Here is a 17910-nt window from a genome sequence, read left to right as displayed (position 1 = left end):
CTCTCCCCCCCCCAGGTGGCGCTGTCAGTCTCTCTCCCCCCGCCAGATGGCGCTGTCAGTTGCTTCCCCCCACCCCACCAGGTGGCGCTGTCAGTCTCTCCTCCCCCCACCAGGTGGCGCTGTCAGTCTCTCCCTCCCCCCGCCAGGTGGCGCTGTCGGTCTCTCCCTCGCCCCGCCAGGTGGCGCTGTCAGTCTCTCCTCCCCCCCCGCCAGGTGGCGCTGTCAGTCTCCCACCCCCCCCACCCCGCCCACCAGGTGGCGCTGTCAGTCTTTTCCCCATTCCCTGCAAGGTGGCGCTGTCAGTCTCTCCCCCCAACCCCTGCCAGGTGGCGCTGTCAGTCTCTCCCCCCGCCCCGCCGCCCCCCCCCCCCCCCCCGTCCAGGTGGCGCTGTCAGTCTCTCTCCCCCCGCCAGGTGGCGCTGTCAGTCTCTCTCCCCCCGCCAGGTGGCGCTGTCAGTTGCTTCCCCCCACCCCACCAGGTGGCGCTGTCAGTCTCTCTCCCCCCGCCAGGTGGCGCTGTCAGTCTCTCTCCCCCCGCCAGGTGGCGCTGTCAGTTGCTTCCCCCCACCCCACCAGGTGGCGCTGTCAGTCTCTCCTCCCCCCACCAGGTGGCGCTGTCAGTCTCTCCCGCCCCCCGCCAGGTGGCGCTGTCAGTCTCTCCCTCGCCCCGCCAGGTGGCGCTGTCAGTCTCCCCCTCCCCCCGCCAGGTGGCGCTGTCAGTCTCCCTCCCCCCCCCGCCAGGTGGCGCTGCCAGTCTCTTTCCCCCCACCAGGTGGCGCTGTCAGTCTCGCCCCTCCCCCCCCGCCAGGTGGCGCTGTCAGTCTCCCCCCACCTCCCGCCAGGTGGCGCTGTCAGTCTCCCCCTCCCCCCGTCAGGTGGCGCTGTGCGGGGCGGAGTGAGGCTGCGCGGGGCGGGCGGACCGTGGTCGGGAGCGGAGCCGCACATGGCGCTCTTCCACATTAACCGGTAGGAGCGGTCATCGGGCTGGGCCCGGGCTCCGGGGAGTGTGTGTGTCCGCGGTGAGCGGTGAGGAGGGACCGGTCTCTCGGTCGATTGCGAAGTTTTCCCAATCTGCCCGGACCTTTCCCCGGTCAGGAATCGGCGGGGCCTCGGGTCCGCGCTCGGAGCCATGGAGACGGTGGGCGCCAGAGCAGAGCAGCAGCAGCACATTGAGGGCCATGGCAGTGAATGGGCCCAGAAATAAACCGCTCCTCAACACCAAACCTCCCCACCCCCTCTCTCTCTCCACTGCTGGTTCAATGAACCCTGCCGCTGTGTCTGAAGTCCCTCACAGCTACCCGGCTGTCCGGGGCATGTTCCACATACACCGAGATGTGAAGTCGTTTAAATCGATAATGTTTCCTTTTCTAAGCTCATTTGGTGCCTGTGATCCCTGTGTTTGTGGTACAGTGATAGTCTGATAATTTAGGGTTTGGTTTATCTCTACCTGTTCAGAGTTTTGAAAACTTCAATAATGTCTCCCATGAGCTGGGATTTCTCCAGTGTTTACATTCCCAGATTACTCGGTCTCTTGTGGCTCAGGAGCCTTACCTCAAGTATCGGCTCCTCCCTACCCTCACTGAAGCCGGGATACCCCCACTGTCGTACAGCAACAATAATTCTGCATCCACTACAAATGGGACCGAACCGCTGCTCCATTCAAACTGAACTGGGGAATTTCTGGCTTTCCACCCTAACAACTTGTTTCTCAGTCAGACTGGTGTGGACGGAACAGCTTGGGCAGACTTCAGAGGAGTTAATGTCAAGCCTAGTCCCCAGATAACAAAGGCTGTTGGCCACTATAAATGTGCAAGAACATTCCTCTCAGTACTTAAACCCTACTCCAGGCGAAGCCATGTTTGGCGAGAAGCCCCTTCTCCAAATGTATGAAAAATTCTGAAGCAATTTATCCCTCCACTTTACTGTGACAGCATCTCCCACCCGTGCGACCTCTACCACTAAGTTGGACATGGGTGGCAATGTTGTGGGAACACCATCACCTCACAGTTCCCCTCTAGGTCACACACCAGCCAAGTTTGAACATATATCGTTGCTCATTCATTGTCATCAGTCAAAGTCCTGGTACACACGACCTAACCCCACTGTGGGAGCACAGTCGCCACCAGGATAGCTGTGGCTCAAGGAGAAGGCCCACCACACCCCACCTTCGCAGGGCAACTCGTGATGAACAATAAATGGGGCCTTGCCAGTGGTGCTCACATGCCGAGAACAAATTCAATTCAATTGAACAGAAACCCCACACGGTGTTAAAATATGCCAAGGAATGGCTTTATCCAAAAAACGATTTTAACTAATACATTTCATCCAGTGTCATGTATTCCAAAGTGAAGATCAGTACCAATGAATTGGAATTTGAAAACAGCAGGGCTAATAGCATGTGAGAAGCGAGGGTGTATCAGTATGGCTGGGAAAAATCAAATGATGTTTAAGGGCTAATATACTGGACTGCTCACATGGGGGGGGGGGGGATACCTCTGACATCGTGGTGTCACAACATGTCTTGAAGGGAGATTGTCCCTCAATATGATCCCTTTGATGAGAGATTTGACCTATGGGGAGAGATTGTGTAGATTGGGCCTATACCCGCTGGAGTTTAGAAGTAGCGAGGTGATCTCATTGAAACATACAAGATTCTGAGGGGGATTGACGGTAGATGCTGAGAGGCTGTTTCCCCTGGTTGGAGAGTCTAGAACTAGGGGGCATAGTCTCAGGATAAGGGGTAGGCCATTTAAGATGGAGATGAGGAATTTCTTCACTCAGAGGGTTGTGAATCTTTGGAATTCTCTGCCCCAGAGGGCTGTGGATGCTGAGTCGTGGAGTATATTCAAGGCTGCGATAGATAAATTTTTGGACTCTAGAGGAATCAAGAAATATGGAGATCGGGCGGGAAAGTTGAGTTGGAAGATCAGCCATGGTCTTATTGAATGGCAGAGCAGGCTCGATGGCCTTCTGGCCTACTCCTGCTCCTAATTCTTACGGTTTTTCACAGAATCTGTGTTCAGTGCCTGGCCACTGGTGTGGAGGATGTGACTTGTGGAAGAAGGTGCTTTATGTAAGTAAGTGTGTGGGAGCAGTTTGCTGGATGATGTGAGAATCTAATGGAGCAGACTGCAATTCACTGCATGATGATTCTCTCCTCCAGCAGTTTCTGATGCTGCTGGTCTCCAGCTAATAACATTTCTCATCGCCCTTCCCTTGAACCTCAGGTACCTCGGCGACGACGAACCCGCCAGCAGTCTGAACGACGAGTCCCGCTCCCAAACGTTGCTGCAGAGGCTTCACCGAGAGGCCAAAGCCAGGCAGCAGCTGGGAATCAACACAGGCCCCACGGACGGACAGGGGAGGAGGAGCCAGGGGAGAAACGAGAATGAAGGAGTGCAGGACAGAAAGGGCAAAAGGAAAGCAAAGGAAGCGGCAGCAGGTTCAGAGAGAAGCGGAAAGAAAGCAAAGTGGCCGTCGAGTGAATGCGGAGACGTTGAGCGGCGAGTGGTGACGCCGGAGGAGAAGGGGGGTGCAGGGCTCGGGACTGAGCAGCTACACACGGAGACGGTGAAGAGGAGCAGGGGCGGAGCGGAGAGAAAAGGCAAACCAAAGAATCAAGGCACAAATGATCCAGGTACAGCTTGCCTCTCGGACTGCTCTCTCACACAGTCAGCGTGCATTCTGAGGAATTGGCACCCGGTTAAAGAGCATTGTAAAGGAAGCATATGGATTCCTGATTAAATGGGGGCACTGAGAATTTGGACAAGAGGTGTATGCTCTGCATGTCCTTTTCCCACGGTTATGCTGTTGGCATTTGACCATCACTCAGGGCAGGGCAGGGCGGGGGCGGGCGTGACCACACACCACAGCTAAAGCTTATCCATGTGACATTGCTGTGGATCCTGGGTGGTTCTGCTCTACACGTAGCTCATCCTAGCTCGCTTACCGGCAGCCCCACACACCTTCATTTACAGTGTCAGCTGTGCCTCAGTGGGCAGCACCCTCGCCTCTGAGTCGGAAGGTTGTGGGTTTAAGTCTCCAGAGATTCAAGCACATAAATCAACGCTGAGAGAGTGCTGCACTGTCGGAGGTGCCGCCTTTCGGATGAGACATTAAACCGAGGCCCCGTCTGCCCCCTCAGGTGGATGTAAAAGATCCCATGGCACTATTTCGAAGAAGAGCAAGGGAGTTCTCCCCGGTGTCCTGGGCCAATATTTATCCCTCAATCAACACAACAAAAACACAGATTATCTGGTCATTATCACATTGCTGTTTGTGGGAGCGTTTCCCACATTACAACGGTGACTACGCTCCAAAAGTTCTTCATTGGCTGTAAAGCGCTTTGAGACATCCGGTGGTCATGAAAGGCGCTATGTAAATGCAAGTCTTTCTAATCAAGGCAGTAATAGGATGCCGCTTGACTTTGAAATGCAATGAATGAATCCCTGATACCTGGTCGTCACTGGCAACCTGCTGGGGGGAGGTGGGGACCTGTCACAATGTTCATCCAATGGGCCTGAATTCATCTCATTTACTGAATGAAGTGAATGGAACAGCCATGAGGCTGGGTCAGCATGCAGGATATTCATAATCATCATCATCATAGGCAGTCCCTCGAGATCGAGGAAGATTTGCTTCCACTCTAAGAGTGAGGTCTCAGGTGACTGAACAGTCCAATACAGGAATTACAGTCTCTGTCACAAGTAGGACAGATAGTCATTGAGGGAAGGGGTGGGTGGGACTGGTTTGCCGCACGCTCCTTCCGCTACATGCGCTTGTTTTCTGCATGCTCTTAGCGATGAGACTCAAGGTGCTCAGCGCCCTCCCGGATGCTCTTCCTCCACTTAGAGCGGTCTTGGGCCAGGGACTCCCAGGTGTCAGTGGGGATGTTGCACTTTATCAAAAAGGCTTTGAGGGTGTCCTTGAAACGTTTCCTCTGCCCACCTGGGGCTCGCTTGCCGTGTAGGAGTTCCGAGTAGAGCGCTTGCTTTGGGAGTCTCGTGTCGGGCATGTGAACAATAGTATCCAACAGCTGGCTGTTGTGTGTGTGTGTGTGTTTAGGAGGAGGGTATTAATATAACACATCGTGTGTTCAGCCTGCCCTTTGTGGCTATCAGATTGTGTGGAGTTTGTTCTCGTGCAGTTGCATTAGGGGCAGTTGTTGGATCTTGAATCAGCTGCTAAAGCCCTGTGTGAGATACCTCTGGAGGATGTGGAATGGATGGAGGTCCAGTGCTGCTCAAGGCTGGGGCTGCCTGGTTTCAGGCCTGGGTGGGAGTCAGGTCAGTGGGAGCTCGGGGTGAGCCACTCACCGATGAGTCAGGTAGTGATATCCACACATCAGTGCCCGCTGGATATCTTTGCTGACTTTCAATTGAAAATATCGTCCGTCTCGTTAAAATAAAGACATCAAACCACCACTGATTCCAGAGCTTCGAGGGTTGTGAAGACAGGTTGCATAAATTGATTTGCATTCCTCTTGAGTATAGAAGATTGAGGGGTGATCTGACTGGTGGGTTTAATAGGGTAGATACAGAGAGATTACTTCCTCTGGCGGAGGAATCTAGAACGAGGGGACATAATCTTTTGTGACAGGCGATTCTGGACGGAAATCAGGAAGCACTTTTTCCACACACAGGCTTGTGGAAATCTGGAAAACTCCCTCCTCCAAAAGGCTGTGGGGCTGGGACAATTCGAGCTTTCAACAACAACGTATATTTATATAGCGCCTTTAACGTAGTGAAGGGGCGGGGATTGTGGGGCTGGAGGGGCGAGGCCATGGAGGGATTTGTAAACAAGGATGAGAATTTTGAAATCGAGGCGTTGCTTAACCAGAAGCCATTGTAGGTCGGTGAGCACAGGGGTGATGGGTGAGCGGGACTTGGTGCGAAGTTAGGACACGGGCTGCTGAGTTTTGGATCACCTCTATTTTATGTAGGGTAGAATGTGATAGGCCAGCCAGGAGTGTGTTGGAATAGTCAAGTCTAGAGGTAACAAAGGCATGGATGAGGGCTTCAGCAGCGGATGAGCTGAGGCAAGGGTGGAGACGGGCGATGTTACGCAGGTGGAAATAGGTGGTCTTAGTTATGCTGTGGATATGTGGTCGAAAGCTCATTTCAGGGTCAAATATGACACCAAGGTTGCGAACAGTCTGGTTCAGCCTCAGACAGAAATTGGAAAGAGGGATGGAGTCAGTGGCGAGGGAACAGAGTTTATGGTGGGGACTGAAAACAATGGCTACGGTCTTCCCAATATTCAATTGGGATAAATTTCTGTTTTATCAAGACTGAGATCGTTCAGTTTTTGTTAGGTAAGGGTATAAAGAGGATATAGAGCAAAGGCAAGTGGATGGAGTTGAGCGACAGATCAGCCATAATCTCATTGGATGGCGGAATGGACTCGAGGGGCTGAATAGCCAATTCCTTTTTCTATTTGATAAATAACCAGCATTGTTCACAAAGAAAAAACTTGCATTTATATAGCATGACCTCAGGATGCCCCAAAGCACTTTACAGCCAGTGAAATACTTTTTAAGTGTGGTCGCTTTTGTAACGTAGAGACACGCACTAACAGTTTGCTCACAACAAGATCCCACAAACAGTCATGAGATAAACAAACAGATCATGTGTTTTAGTGATGTTAGCTGAGGGTTAAATGTTAACCAGGACACAGGGATAACTTCCCTACTCTTCAAATCGAGTCATGGGATCTTTCACATTCACCTGAGAGGGCAGAGGGGACTTCAGTTTAACGTCCCATCTGAACGACGGCACCTCCAACAGTGCAGCACTCCCCTCTATTGGCCTGAGGTGTCAGCCGAGATTATACGCTGAAGTATCTGAAGCCACAACCTTCTGCCTCGGCTGACGCCCGATTAAAACCAAACTAATACCCGCTCCGCTGCCTAACAAATCTGATCCATCTCGGTCTTGAAAGCTTCAATTGTCCCCAGCATCCACAGCCTTTTGGGGGAGAGAGTTCCTGATCTCCACCGCCCTTTGTGTGAAGAAGTGCATCCTGATCTCACTCCTGAACGGCCTGGCTCTAACTTTCAGATGATGTCCCCTCGTTTTGGATTCACTCCACCAGAGGAAATAGTTTATCTGTAACTACCTTATTAAATTCTTTTAATATTTTTTAAACACCTTGATCAGACCGAGAGCAATCCCTGCTCTTCTCCAAACATTTGCTGGGCTCTACCCTGTCGGCTTGGCTGTAGTGTCACTTTCTTGCCTCTAGGTTGTGGCTTCAGCTCAACGCCCGGCATGTAATCCGGGTGACAATCCCGGCAGCACCGAGGGGGCGCTGTGCTGATGGAGCTGTTGTCCTTCACATGACCATGTTGAAGTCCCATCTCGCTGTTGCGATGGATGTAAAAGATCCCGTTTGGAGAAGAGCAGGGATTTCTCTCGGTGTTCGGGCCAACATTCATATCTCAAACCTGAACAGATTTGACAATGACTCATCTCCTGGCTGTTTGTGGGATGTTAACGGTGCAAAATGGCAACTGTGTTTGCCAACGTAACAATCAGTGCGATCCAAAAGTGACATTTGTTGCGTGAAACACTCTTGAGTTGTTGTAGTATGATGTGCTATGTCAGCACTGGTGTTACTATTGATCTAATGATACTTCCTTGCAACAAAATGTCCCACAGAGACAGCAGATGAAACTACTGACAATGAGGCAAGACTATTGGACACATCTGGGGAACACTGTGAGTCACAAGAGAAGGGGAATGGAGACTTGGAGAAAGCGGAGCAGAAAGGAGTGAATGAAGAAAATGATCAGGGGCAGAACCAAAAGCCAGCTGCCCCCAAATCCAGCCTGACCATCCTTGGGGGTTTCCAGAAGAAAAAGATTGAAAAGGTTAGTAGTATTCATCAAAAAAAACAATGATCGTTCGAGGGATCGACTGAAGGGGATTCTGTCGTGTCAGCCCAGTGAGCCCAGAATACAAAACTTATAACCAACAGGGCAGGGAAAGAGACTATGGAGAGGCTGGCATTGAAGCATATTCATTGGTTTGTACAAAGGGAGCTTTACTCTGTATCTAACCCCGTACTGTACCTGCCCTGGGAGTGTTTGATGGGACAGTGTAGAGGGAGCTTTACTCTATCTAATCTTAACATTCAATGGCATTAGCATCGACAAATCCCACACCAACATCCTGGGGGGTCACCATTGACCAGAAACTTAACTGGACCAGCCAGGATACAAGAGCAGGTCAGAGGCTGGGTATTCTGTGGCGAGTGTCTCATCTCCTGACTCCCCAAAGTCTTTCCACCATCTACAAGGCACAAGTCAGAATTGTGATGGAATACTCTCCACTTGCCTGGATGAGTGCAGCTCCAACAACACTCAAGAAGCTCGACACCATCCAGGATAAAGAAGCCCGCTGGATCGGCATCCCATCCACCACCTTAAACATTCACTCCCTCCACCACCGGTGCAGTGTGTACCATCTACAAGATGCACTGCAGCAACTCGCTAAGGTTTCTTTGGCAGCACCTCCCAGACCCGCGACCTCTACCACCTAGAAGGACAAGGACAGAGTAGGCACATGGGAAAACCATCACTTCCACGTTCCCCTCCAAGTCAACACCATCCTGACTTGGAAATATATCACCGTTCCTTCATTGTCGCTGGGTCAAAGTCCTGGAACTCCCTCCCTAACAGCACTGTGGGAGCACCTTCACCACACGGACTGCAGCGGTTCAGCAAGGCAGCTCATCATCACCTTCTCGAGGGCAATTAGGGATGGGCAATAAATGCCGGCCTTGCCAGCGCCGCCCACATCCCGTGAATGAATAGAAAAAACACGTGGTGTATCTGTCCTGGGAGTGTTTGATGGGGCAGTGTAGAGGGAGCTTTACTCTGTATCTAACCCCGTGCTGTACCTGCCCTGGGAGTGTTTGATGGGACAGTGTAGAGGGAGCTTTACTCTGTATCTAACCCCGTGCTGTACCTGCCCTGGGAGTGATTGCTGGGGCAGTGTAGAAGGAGCTTTACTCTGTATCTAACCCGTGCTGTACCTGCTCTGGGAGTGTTTGATGGGACAGTGTAGAGGGAGCATAATGGCCCAAACTCAGCACTGTTATTAACGGCATGACAATTCCAATTCCACTTCCCCGACCCATCAGGCACCCATGAATTTGGTGTCACTCGTGGTTGAACCCACTTGAGTTTGAGACCAATGGTTAATGCTGGGTTATGGTAACTGATGCCTCGGGTGGCAGTGAGACCACTCTGTCCTGTCCCCTCACCCCTGATCCCCATTTTATCTATCCACAGGTGCGACGAGTCCTGCCTCAGTGGCTCTCCAAGCCCATGCTGATCAACAAGGACATCAAACAGAACCTGAGCGCAATCGAGGATGTGCCAGGAATCCACCCCAAACTACTGCAGAAGCTCCGAGCCAATGGTATCCATTCCTTCTTCCCAGGTATGCAGGCACCACACTTTACAGAGGATGTCAAGGCCTTGGAGAGTGCGCAGAGGAGATTTACTGGGCTGGTACCAGGGGTGAGGGATGTTACATACCAGGAAGCTGAGACATTGAATAAATTTAAGACAGAGATAGACAGTTTCTTAACCGATAAGGGAATAAGGGGTTATGGATAGCATTCAGGGAAGTGGACCTGAGTCCATGATCAGATCAGCCATGATCGTATTAAATGGCGGAGCAGGCTCAAGGGGCCGTATGGCCTACTCCTGCTCCTATTTCTTATATTCTTATGAGGGACTTCAGTTATGTGGAGAGACTGAGATTGTTCTCCTTCGACCACAGCAGATTAAGGGGACATTTAATGAGGTGTTTAAAATTATGAAGATTTTGATGGAGCACGTAAGGAGAAACTGTTTCCACTAGATGAGGGCCGGTAACCCTGAGGACACAGACTGAAGATAATTGGCAAAAAAAACTAGCAAGGAAAATGAGAATTTTTTAATACAGCGAGTTGTTGTGATCGGGAACGTGCTGCCTGAAAGGGCGATGGAAGCAGATTCAATAGTAACTTTCCAAAGGGAATAGGATATGTACTGGAAAAGGAAATATTTTCAGACGAATGGGACTAATTGGATCGCTCTTTCAAAGAGCTGGCACAGGGGCGATGGGCCGAATGGCTCCTGTGCTGTCAGTTTCTGTGAGGTTTGGTGTCGCAGGTGGGAAATTGCTGCTGCTGTGGAGTGCACTGGGGCCTGGCTGTTAGCTGGGGAATGTTCTCGTCTCTACTGCTTGTGTGTTGAGCAGTAGGGACGAGAATCTCTAGGGAAAGGGAAATTTGGTCGGGGAGGTTCGCAAGCCCCTTACAGAACAACGGTAAGGATAGAAATCAATCCTTGTGTCCTGGTTACACCATCAGTGTTAAATCAATGTGAAACCGGTTGGTGATTAATAAGAACATAAGAAATAGGAGCAGGAGTAGGCCATTTGGTCCCTTGAGCCTGCTCCGCCATTGAATAAGATCATGGCTGATCTGATAGAATTAACATAGTGATGGAAGTAAAATGATTCAGAAGCATACAGAGCAGAAGCTCCCTGACCTGTACGAAGCTAGCCAATCTCAGCTGCTCCAATACCAGGGGTGTGACAATTGGCTTTGGTGCCCTTGGGCTAAGAAGGGGCGAGAGAATGAGCCAGGGTTCCCATATGCAGTGAATCCCTGTCAGAAAGTACATGTTTGTAGATGCAATCGGGCTTGGTTATGATGCACTCATCGTCGAATAGCCCGCTTACCCTCACTGTCTAGGCCAGCGTGTGAACAATCCATAGTTGGGTAAGGTACCATCATTAATGAAGGCAGTACTGCTGCTGATGTGATCAGCATGATGTCTAAACCAAACTATTTTAATAATCGTCGTCGATTGAACAGAACAAAGTTTGCAAATTGTGCTTCCCAGCAAGTCATTTAAAAAAAAATACTTGTTTTAGTTTCTTTGTCTTCCCGTTGCACATTATTTGCCGTGAGGCTGTGATCAGGAATACTTCCTCCTCCTAGCCAGAGCAAGTTCTTGGCCTCTCACTCGCACCTTCCCCAGATGGGGGAAAGCTCCCTCTTTGTAAGTCATTCCCTGGTACCTAACCTTCGACCTTTACCCCAGTGTGAATGCGGAGGCAAGCTGATGACGGCGCACGTGATATCCTGCTTTGCGATGTTTATCTGTGCTCGCTGAACTACATTGGGTCCTGGTCTGGCAACACCTCGACTTTAAATTCTCATCCTTGTTTTCAAATCCCTTCATGGCCTCGCCCCTCCCTATCTTTAACCTCCAGCCCGACAATCCTCCGACAGCTCTGTAATGTTCCAATTCTGGCCTCTTGCACATCCCTGACTTTCATCGTCACACTATTGGCGGCCGTGCCTTCCGCTGCCTTGGTCCTAAGCTCTAGAATTCCCTCCCTAAACCTCTCCACCACTCTACCTCTCTCTCCTTTAAGACGCTCTTTAAAACATGCCTTTATGACCAAACTACCTGCCCTTGTATCTCCTTTGGCTTGTGTCACATTCTGTCTGGTAACGCTCCCGTGAAGCGCCTTGGGATGTTTTACTATGTTAGAGGCACGATATAAATACAATTTGTTATTGAAACGTGTGATTGTGTTATATGGAATCGGTTTAGATATTTTTCAGCAGTCTAATCATTTCCCCTCCAGTTGTAAGAGCGATTGGTACGTGCGATTGAGCCAGTAACTCTGATCGTGTATGTGTGAAAAGCCATTCGTGGGCGTGGCTATAAATGCTTGGGGCCCACCGGCTGATAGAAACATAGAAAATAGTTGCAGGAGTAGGCCATTCGGTCCCTCGAGCCTGCACCACCATTCAATATGATCATGGCTGATCATTCAACCTCAGTACTCCATTCTTGCTTCCTCTCCATACCCCTTGATCCCTTTAGCTGTAAGGGCCTCATCTAACTCCCTTTTGAATATATCTAATGAACTGGCCTCAACAACTTTCTGTGGTAGAGAATTCCATAGGTTCACAATTCTCTGAGTGAAGAAGTTTCTCCTCATCTCGGTCCTAAATGGTTTACCCCTTATCCTTAGACTGTGACCCCCTGGTTCTGGACTTCCCCAACATCAGGAACATTCTTTCTGCATCTAACCTGTCCAATCCCATCAGAATTTTATATGTTTCTATGAGATCCCCTCTCATTCTTCTAAATTCCAGTGAATATAAGCCTAGTCGATCCAGTCTTTCTTCACATGTCAGTCCTGCCATCCCGGGAATCAGTTTGGTGAACCTTTGCTGCACTCCCTCAATAGCAAGAATGTCCTTCCTCAGATTAGGAGACCAATCTGTACGCAATATTCAAAGTGTGGCCTCACCAAGGCCCTGTACATGTGCGGTAAGACCTCCCTGCTCCTATACTCAATTCCTCGTGCTATGAAGGCCAACATGTTATTTGCCTTCTTCACTGCCTGCTGTACCTGCATGCCAGCTTTCAATGACTGATGTACCACGACACGCAGGTCTCGTTGCACCACCCCTTTTCTTAATCTGTCACCATTCAGATAATATTCTGCCTTCCTGTTTTTGCCACCAAAGTGGGTAACCTCACATTTATCTACATTATACTGCATCTGCCATGCATTTGCCCACTCACCTAACCTGTGCAAGTCACCTGCAGCCTCTTAGCATCCTCCTCACAGCTCACACTGCGATCCAGCTTAGTGTCATCCGCAAACTACGAGATATTACATTGAATTCCTTCGTCTAAATCATTAATGTATATTGTAAATAGCTGGGGTCCCAGCACTGAACCTTGCGGTACCCCACTAGTCACTGCCTGCCATTCTAAAAAGAACCTGTTTATTCCTACTCTTTGCTTCCTGTCTGCCAACCAGTTCTCTATCCACGTCAATACATTACCCTTAATACCATGTGCTTTAATTTTGCACACTAATCTCTTGTGTGAGACCTTGTCAAAAGCCTTTTGAAAGTCCAAATACACCACATCCACTGGTTCTCCCTTGTCCACTCCACTAGTTACATCCTCAAAAAATTCCAGAAGATTTATCAAGCATGATTTTCCTTTCATACATCCATGCTGACTTGGACCGATCCTGTCACTGCTTTCCAAATGCGCTGCTATTACATCTTTAATAATTGATTCCAACATTTTCCCCACTACCGATGTCAGGCTAACCCGTCTATAATTCCCTGTTTCTCTCTCCCTCCTTTTTTAAAAAGTTGGGTTACATTAGCTACCCTCCAATCCATAGGAACTGATCCAGAGTCCATAGAATGTTGGAAAATGACCAATAATGCATCCACTATTTCTAGGGCCACTTCCTTCAGTACTCTGGGATGCAGACTATCAGGCCCTGGGGATTTATCGACCTTCAATTCCATCAATTTCCCCAACACAATTTCCTGACTAATAAAGATTTCCTTCAGTTCCTCCTTCTAGCTAGACCCTCGGTCCCCTAGTACTTCCGGAAGGTTATTTGTGTCCTCTTTAGTGAAGACAGAACCAAAGTATTTGTTCAGTTGGTCTGCCATTTCTTTGTTCCCCATTATAAATTCACCTGATTCTGACTGCAAGGGACCTACATTTATCTTCACTAATCTTTTTCTCTTCATATATCTATAGAAGCTTTTGCAGTCAGTTCTCGTCGGAGTATGTGACTCAACTAGGGGAGTATCCATGGAGGAGAAAGTGTATTACACAAATTAATCGAGTGTTATCTGTGACTGGACAGAGAAGCTATTTCCTCCACAACAAGAGAGCATAACCTTAAAATTAGAGCTAGGCTGTTCAGGGGTGATGCCAAGAAGCACTTCTTCTCACAAAAGGTGGTGAAAATCTGGAACTCGTTCTCCCCCCCCCCCCCCCCCCCCGCCCCGAGTTGAGGCACTTGAAAATTTCGAAACTGAGATCAGTCGAATTTTTTCCGATGAGGGTATTGAGGAATATGGAGCATTGTTGAATAAATGGTGGAACAGACTTGAGAGGCTGAATGGCCTACTCTTCCTCAGGCTGCCATTTGCAGGTTGCGGTCTGGGAAATCCTTGTTGACCAGTCGAGTATTGCAGTATTACACAGAATCAATCTTTCCCACTGGTCTACGTATGCCTGTAGCAATATCTCGCCCCCAGTGTCCAGCCGTTAACCTCTGTTGTATCTGATTCTGTTTTGCCCCTGCAGTTCAGGCTGAGGTGATCCCAACCTTGCTGGAGAGCACGAAGCACGGGCTGGTACTGGGCAGAGGGGGCTACCGGCCCAGTGACGTCTGTGTGTCGGCACCGACAGGCAGTGGCAAGACCCTGGCGTTCATTATCCCCGTCGTTCAGGTGAGTCAGGAACGTGACCTCTTTCTGTTTGTTTCTTCAGCTGAAGTTTACAAAAATATATCTAGTTAATATTTTTAATAAATCACGGCGAACTCCCTCTCTGTTGTTTAAATGGTTGATGGGATCGCTTGTGCCAGTTTGGTAAGAAGCCTTCATCAAAACGTTTTCACTTGAGCTCTTTAAAAAGAAAGGAAGTCTTGTATTTCGATAGCGCCTTTTATAACCACCGGACATCTCAAAGCGCTTTACAGCCAATGAAGTACCTTTTGGCGTGTAGTCACTGTTGTAATGTAGGAAACGCAGCAATCAATTTGCGCATAGCAAGCTCCCACAAACAACAATGTGATAATGACCAGATAATCAGTTTTTTTTGTTATATTGATTGAGGGATAAATATTGGCCAGGACACCGAGGATAACTCCCCTGCTTTTCTTTGAAATAGTGCCACGAGATCTTTTACGTCCATTTGAGAGAACAGACAGGACCTCGGTTTAATATCTCATCCGAAAGATGGCACCTCCAACAGTGCAGCACTCCCTCAGCACTGCACTGAGTGTCAGTCTAGATTTATGTGCTCAAGTTCCTGGAGTGGGATTTGAACCCATAACCTTCTGACCCAACCTCACATACCCAATTCACATTTTGTTAGAATGAAGAGACCTGGCAGCGGACAGGAACAGCCCACACTACTCTATATTAATTGTGCAAATCAGGTCCCATGCTGAATTTCATGTATTCAGGTGCGGAGGATCCACTGAGCCACAGCTGACACTGTAATCCACTTTAATCCATGTCCTCTATGGTCCTCTCTTACTCTGGATATCCTGTGAGATCGTAATTTGTGTTAACCTACGGTATATAAAGTGGCTCTGTCAGTAATGTAAAACCAGCCTGTGCTTATGTAGTTACAGTCTGTACTAGCATAGCAACGGGGTTTGTCCCTGGCTCATTGAGGCAGCCGTGGCAACACGAGAATAGAAAGAAAGTCTCTAGCCCCACCTACCCGCCCCACACAATCAGTAGCTTCCACCCCAGGCCGCCTATCTCGCTCGCAGATGGAACACACCGCTGTGTTACAGTGGCACCGTAAGAAGTTTTAAGAAGAGGAAAAGGTAATAAGCCCTTTTTTTCAGAGATCTAATCTCATTCTCACCGTATCCCTCAACCTGTTCCCTCTAGAAACACACCAAATTATCTCTTGACCCATTTACGCTGTCTATTGCAAAGGCCTTTTCTGGTAACTTATTCCACAGCTCTGGTCCCCTTTAAATGAAAAAGTTCTGCTTGACTTCTCATACTTTTAACACGCTTAATCCCCTGGTATTGAAACCCTTCACTATAATGAGTAATTTGCCTGGGTCGGTTTGGTCAATTCCTGTCGTAATCTTGAAAATATCAATTAGATCACTTCAAAGCCTCCTCTTCCCCAAAGAAAAAAAACTTCCTTAACCTTATCTCAAATTAATTTCCTGAACCCGGTGTTATCTTTGTTGCTCCTCTGTCCGCTTTCAATAATATCCTTCATACAATTAGATGGTTAGAACTTTAGTACACAGTATTTACAGCACAGAATCAGGCCATTCGGCCCAACAGGTCCATGCCGGTATTTATGCTCCTCACCAGCCTCCTCCCACCTTCCTTTACATAACCTCATCAACCAGGTTCATTCTGAATTGTACCTGGAGCAGCCTTTTTAAATTTGTTCTCTTTCTTTCTGTTAATACAACCCAGTACCTTACTTGTTCCTTTTTTAAATTCTATTCACAAAAAGTGCTTGCAATTTATTCATTCGACCCATGGATCTCTTTCCCACTCAACACACTGGAGCGTTGCTCCATTTAACACATTCTGCCTTTTGATTCCTTGCTCGCATATTAATTATCCACATTGAACTGCATCTGCCGCTTATTGGCCCATGTATGTAAAAGATCTAAATACTTCTGCATCTGGTTGCGTTATTTTTCACTATTCACTCTATTTCCTATGTTGCACGCTTGAAAACTTTGTTTACCACACCTTCACCCTGCTCCAACGCTTGGGATTTGTAGTCTAAAAAATTCCCATTGGTGGCAAACCTGTTTTTAAAAAAAAATGTAAACCAATTTTGGCACTGCCACAGCCCTTGATTACTGATGTGAACATTGCCAAAAGTTGTCTGAGAATTAGCATATATCAACTGCATTTGCTCTGTCCACCATGTATCAAAACAGTCAACCATGATCTAAACAGCAACCTAAACAACCAACCATGAAACTGAGTTCACAGTCTAATGATAAGGGGTAAGCCATTTAGGACCGAGATGAGGAGAAAGTTCTTCACTTAGAGAATTGTGAACCTGTGGAATTCTCTACCACAGAAAGTTGTTGAGGCCATTTCGTTCGATATATTCAAAAGGGAGTTAGATATGGCCCTTACAGCTAAAGGGATCAAGGGGTATGGAGAAAAGGCAGGAAAGGGGTACTGAAGTTGCATGATCAGCCATGATCATATTGAATGGTGGTGCAGGCTCGAAGGGCCGAATGGCCTATTCCTGCATCTATTTTCTATGTCTACGTTTCTTACCTGAATCCATGCTAATTGCTATTTAATAAGCTATGCTTTGTCAGTTAGTTGGATCTAATATAATTTCAAAGTCATTCCTTACAATTGATAAACTGATCTGTAGTTCCTGGTATCTCTCTCGACACATTTAAATAATGAGGTTATATTGGCTGCACCCAATCCTCAGGAATAGCACACTTACAAACAAAATGTCTGCTATGGCATCACTAAGTTCCGTACCCAACACCTTTGAGACAGATGGGTGCACGTTGTGTGTCCCAGGTACTTGGACTGTTCTAAGTATCTATAATCTTTTTATAATCCATGTATATCTCATTATTTCCATAAATTCTGGCTTCTCCCTTGCGGTCCCTGGAAATCTGACACCTGGCTCAGCCAACCTCTCTTTGGAGTAAAGGTAGATGTGGACTAAACATTTAACAAGAACATAACAAGAAATAGGAGCAGGAGTCGGCCTTTTGGCTCCTCGAGCCTGCTCTGCCATTCAATAAGATCATGGCTGATCTGATCATGGACTCCACTTCCCTGCCCGCTCCCCCCATAACCCTTTATTCCCTTGTCACTCAAAAATCTGTCCATCTCCACCTTAAATATATTCAGTGACCCAGCCTCCACAGCTCTTTGGGGCAGAGAATTCCACAACTTTCCGACTCTCTAAGAGAAGAAATTCCTCCTCATCTCAGTTCTAAATGGACGACCCCTTATTCTGAGACTATGCCCCCTAGTTCTAGATTCCTCCACATCCTCTCTGTATCCACCTTGTCCAGCCCCCAGCGTGAATGGATTCTTTGCCCACACATCGCAGCTTTTCAGTATCACCAAGTGGATCAATACTTCCTTCCGCCCTCTGTTTACTGCACATATACCTGTGAGCATGTGAGAAGTGACTCTCATCCTGTTTGTGTGCTGTCCACTCCCTGGGGTAGTCTACAAAGGATTTCCCTCAGCACCATCCGCAAGGCAGCGACACAGGTGACCAGAACCCCCAAGGGATTTCTCAGTGCGGAACATTTGTCTTGGGGTTACTTTGTTCTGTTGCTTTCAACA

At 48.5% G+C, this 17910-nt stretch overlaps 1 protein-coding gene across 2 annotated transcripts in view; it reads left to right on the top strand.

Moving 5' to 3' along the window:
- Nucleotides 1-880: 880 nt before the first annotated feature.
- The window catches only part of ddx51 (DEAD (Asp-Glu-Ala-Asp) box polypeptide 51), a 72994-nt gene continuing 55964 nt past the window's right edge, over nt 881-17910 (top strand). For both annotated transcript variants that reach the window (XM_070886269.1, XM_070886270.1), the window contains exons 1-5: nt 881-966; nt 3228-3637; nt 7659-7870; nt 9296-9446; nt 14156-14301. In XM_070886269.1, coding sequence (XP_070742370.1) covers nt 944-966; nt 3228-3637; nt 7659-7870; nt 9296-9446; nt 14156-14301 — 942 coding nt within the window. In that variant the 5' untranslated portion in view covers nt 881-943. The remainder of the gene's footprint in view (nt 967-3227; nt 3638-7658; nt 7871-9295; nt 9447-14155; nt 14302-17910) is intronic.

Source organism: Pristiophorus japonicus, chromosome 8, assembly GCF_044704955.1.
Source record: "Pristiophorus japonicus isolate sPriJap1 chromosome 8, sPriJap1.hap1, whole genome shotgun sequence".
NCBI lineage: Eukaryota > Metazoa > Chordata > Chondrichthyes > Pristiophoridae > Pristiophorus > Pristiophorus japonicus.
This window is presented reverse-complemented; position numbering and strand designations above follow the sequence as displayed.